This window comes from Arachis ipaensis, chromosome B09, assembly GCF_000816755.2.
Source record: "Arachis ipaensis cultivar K30076 chromosome B09, Araip1.1, whole genome shotgun sequence".
Taxonomy (NCBI): domain Eukaryota; kingdom Viridiplantae; phylum Streptophyta; class Magnoliopsida; order Fabales; family Fabaceae; genus Arachis; species Arachis ipaensis.
The window spans coordinates 9812320-9812839 of NC_029793.2; the positions used below are offsets into that span (position 1 = coordinate 9812320).

At 34.0% G+C, this 520-nt stretch overlaps 1 protein-coding gene across 1 annotated transcript in view; it reads right to left on the reverse strand.

Moving 5' to 3' along the window:
• The window catches only part of LOC110266687 (blue copper protein-like), a 1088-nt gene continuing 714 nt past the window's right edge, over positions 147–520 (reverse strand). Inside the window, exon 2 of the mRNA XM_021111628.1 lies at positions 147–498. Coding sequence (XP_020967287.1) covers positions 296–498 — 203 coding nt within the window. The 3' untranslated portion in view covers positions 147–295. The remainder of the gene's footprint in view (positions 499–520) is intronic.

The window sequence follows — 520 nt, forward strand, 5'->3', positions numbered from 1 at the left end:
TATAATCTAAGATAAATTTTTATAACACATATACTTAAAAATTAAAAAGTTATATATTAAAAATATGGAAAAGTCAGCAATTTTTGTGTTTTCTGACCAGCACTTAATCATTAAAATAAAAATGAGTAATCTCCCACCATTAGATGTAATCTCACACCATTAAAAAGACTATTAATGACTAATTGATAGTTACAAAACACCAAAATAACTGCCCTAACATTCATCTAAAAATATTTCACTAGCACTGCCTCTTCCCAAGACATAAATCCATCCCAAATCAGTACAGAACCCGGGTTTAAGAAACATTGAGCGCAAGTTTCATGCCAAGTTGGCAGTGACGAGGTGTTGGGCACAAGAAGAAGTAGCTCCCTGGCTTTGAAAGTGTGATCTTGTTGTTACCGCCTTTGTAGTTTTTTATTGAGTGGTTTGAATTGCAGTTAATGTAGTCGCTTTTGCTCACTTCGTCCACTTGGTGGAGACTTGCCTCATACTTGAACGCTGAATTATTAGTTATTAACAA